The sequence below is a fragment of the Monoraphidium neglectum genome, assembly GCF_000611645.1.
Source record: "Monoraphidium neglectum strain SAG 48.87 unplaced genomic scaffold scaffold01413, whole genome shotgun sequence".
In the NCBI taxonomy this organism is placed as follows: domain Eukaryota; kingdom Viridiplantae; phylum Chlorophyta; class Chlorophyceae; order Sphaeropleales; family Selenastraceae; genus Monoraphidium; species Monoraphidium neglectum.
Genome location: NW_014012215.1, coordinates 1 through 3,126, shown reverse-complemented (window position 1 = coordinate 3,126; position 3,126 = coordinate 1). Strand labels below are relative to the sequence as shown.

The following is a 3,126-nucleotide window of genomic DNA, read 5'->3' as shown; positions in this document are numbered from 1 at the left end:
GGGGCACCGTGCACACGCTGCCCCGCTGCCGCCTTCCTGAACAGACGCATGCAGGCACGCATGCACAAGCATGTGCACCCACACACCAATACGCTGCCCTCCTAGTCCACCCCATGATGTCGTCCCCGCGTCACCTCTGCCCGTCAGGGCGGTGCCGCGGCCGACGAGGCCTACAGGGCGCTCACCCGCAAGCGCACCCTGGCCAGCCTGCAGAAGGGGCGGTCGGTGGCGGTCATCACGGACCCAAAGGCGGCAACGAAGCTCTACCAGCAGCAGCACCACCGGACGGCGCTCTACGTCAAGCACACACAGGCGAGCATTGGTTCCGGCGGTGGCTTCGGTTGGCCCTGGGTGTGATGGGGCGTAAGGAGGGGCCACGTGGGTGGTCAGTATGGGCCTTGCTCTCGACCCGCCCGCCCCTCCGCACGCCTGGGGGAGAGGGATGAGGGGCTTCCCCAGCACCAAACCTCAGCCCCTTCCAAGGATTGCACGAGGCCCAGACCCAATCGACACCAGCGCTTCGTCCCCTCCTGTGCTCCTCAGCGCCGCCGCTCCTCGCCTGCATGTGACATCGCCCACCGCCCCCGTGGGCCCGAATGCCGCCCTCCCCCTCCCGCTGGCACACACACACACACACACACACACACACGCATGCAGGCTGACAAGGAGGAGTACGAGGCGCGCTCCGCCCGCGAGCTGAAGGGGCCCGCCCTCAACCGCCGCGTGCGCATGGAGCGGCCCGAGCTGGAGCAGGCGCTCTTTGCCCTGTTCGAGCGGCAGCCGCACTGGGCGTTCATGGCGCTGCAGAAGGAGACGGACCAGCCGGGGGGCTGGCTGAGGGAGGTGCTGTCTGAGGTGGCGCTGCAGGTGGGGCGCTGTGCTGTGCTGTGCTGTGCTGTTCTGTGCTGTGCTGTGCTGTGCTGTGCTGTGCTGTTTTCGCGCCTTTGTCTTCCACTGCTGCCGACGGGTGCAGAGGGTGGGCAGGAAGGCAGAGGGAGCAGGCGGCATCGCCGGTGTTCGGCGCACGCGTCGCGGGCGGGTCGCTGCTGCTGTTTGTGGATCTGGCGTGGCGCCAAGTGCATGCAGCGGGGCTTGAGCGCGTCCAGCCAGCCAGGCGCGCTGCAATCCCGCAGCACCAAGGCGTGTGTGAGGGGCCGCCATCCGACCAGCCCGCTTTGCCCCAACGCCACCTCGCTCGAGTGGGCTGGGCTGGGGCGCTCAGCCGCGACGCGGCCCTTCCCGCGTTCGTGCGTTTCAGCGTGTTCCGGGGTGCGCACACCCCCACATCACGCACGCCCGCAGGTCAAGAGGGGCCCACACAAGGATTTGTGGGAGCTGCAGAAGCAGTACAAGGTGGCAGGGGGCGGCGGCGGCGGCAACGGCGGCGGCGGCGCGGTCTGACGCACCCGGGGTTTGCGCTTTTTTTTCCACGCCCTATTTTTGAGACTGGTTTGATCGTCCTGTTTTTGGCAATTTGTTGGGCGTTCAAGGCGCCATGCGTGCGAGCCGTACGGTCGTTGCGCGCTTAGTATCGGCTGGAGCAGCCTGCCATAGTCGGGCACAGCAGCCACATCCAGTCTACAGCCATGCATGTGTTCATGGGGCATGCGAGCGCCTGCGCGTCTGCATCTGGATGCTGGTGGGCATGCGTGGCCGGCCCTTCCGCCATCACCACTTTGATTTGGCTGTTGCGCCCCTATCACCCAGGGTCGCCTGGGCTTTCCCACCCCGCCAGCCAGCAGCGCCCGATATCCGATTATTGGCCTGGGGTATGCTGAGCCCTTTGGCGCCTCCGCCTTGACCTTGGCCGCTTTTTAGCCAGCTGCAACACGCTGGGGAGCCCACCCTGTGCTCGCTCCTCTGATCAGCCAAGTCAACATAAACAAGAAGCCAGATCCAACATCATGAGGTTACAAGGCCGGCCGGCCGCCGAGCAGGGTGGTGGCAGTTCTATGGTATTTTTGCTGCTGGTGGCACACATAGATGTTGTTGGTACAGCCCCGCACGCCGCTAGAAGGCCCGCCACCCCCTGCTGAGCGTGGCGCACCGCCGCCGGGCGCCCCTCCATTTCAAGAGGCGGCGCGGCCGTCGGCGCGGCGGCGGCAGCACGCAGGGAAGGCGCGGGGCAGCGGCAGGGCGCTGGTGGGACAAGGGTACAGATGCTCTGCTGGGAAGGCACGCAACGACGCACGCAGAAAGCACAAAAGCGCGACAGGAGGAAAGTGAGCACGACCATCGCCACAGGCGTCTGCTTGCTGCAGCGCAGAACACACGTGCCTGCAGGAATGGCACCAGGCAGGGGCGAGCGCGTGTGGGATGGGGCACGAAAGCCACCAAAACTGAAGTATTGCGACATATAAATTGGGTGCGGCACACATCAGCAAGCTGAGCGCAGCCCTCGCTCTGCAAATGCTGCTCTGATCGATCACGAGCAAAAACACACACAGTGTGCCTCGGTCGCCAGGCACGCGGCGGGAACTGCGGGCAGGCAGAGAAAGCTGCTGCTGCATTGCACCCACAAATGCAAACGTGAACGATGGGAGATGCCATTCACACAACTTGCATGGCTCGGAAAAAGGCGGGCGCCAAAACCCACGCATGCAGCGACAACCAGCAACCACAGCCCCCAAGAGAGAGCCGTGCAGCGACGAGGCTCGCGCCGGTGCACCACAAGGGCGCGGCTGGCCCCTGGGCGCTGCGGCGGGCGCGGCGAGGCGCGGCCCTGCGGCAGCTGCCGCGCTGGCTGGGGGCGCGGCTTGCGGGAGTGGCTCAGGCACACGCCGCGCGATTTGACGTCTGCAATCAATCGAGGGGGCGAAGAGCGAACACCCTCGGGCGGCGCGTCCCGCCGCGTCGCCGACCCGTCACGCCGCATCCCCCTCGCCCTCGCCGCGCGGCCGCCAGTCCCTGAAGCCGTCAAACCCCCCCACGCCGCCGACACCGCCCCCCGGCCCGCGCAGCTGCTCCAGGCGCAGCTGCAGTGCCGGGGGCAGCGGGACGGACGGGTCCAGCGGCGGCGCGGCGCCGTCGAAGACGGGGCCGGTCATCTCATGGAAGAGGCGGAGGTTGTCGATCAGCTTGTGGGTGACGTGGCACTTGCCGCAGCGCGCAAACACGGTGCCCTGA

The 3,126-nt window shown here is 67.0% G+C and overlaps 2 protein-coding genes across 2 annotated transcripts in view; one reads left to right on the top strand and one right to left on the bottom strand.

Moving 5' to 3' along the window:
• MNEG_7782 (transcription initiation factor TFIIF beta subunit) overlaps positions 1-1,401 on the top strand; it is a gene marked incomplete at both ends in the record, with an annotated part of 2,645 nt that extends 1,244 nt beyond the window's left edge. The window contains 3 exons of the mRNA XM_014043742.1: positions 148-351; positions 658-867; positions 1,303-1,401. Coding sequence (XP_013899196.1) covers positions 148-351; positions 658-867; positions 1,303-1,401 — 513 coding nt within the window. The remainder of the gene's footprint in view (positions 1-147; positions 352-657; positions 868-1,302) is intronic.
• Positions 1,402-2,864: 1,463 nt separating this feature from the next.
• On the bottom strand, positions 2,865-3,095 carry MNEG_7781 (hypothetical protein; the record flags this gene model as incomplete). The annotated part of the gene is made up of 1 exon (XM_014043741.1): positions 2,865-3,095. A coding segment is annotated over one exon (231 nt), but the record flags the coding sequence as incomplete, so codon positions are not given.
• Positions 3,096-3,126: the final 31 nt, after the last annotated feature.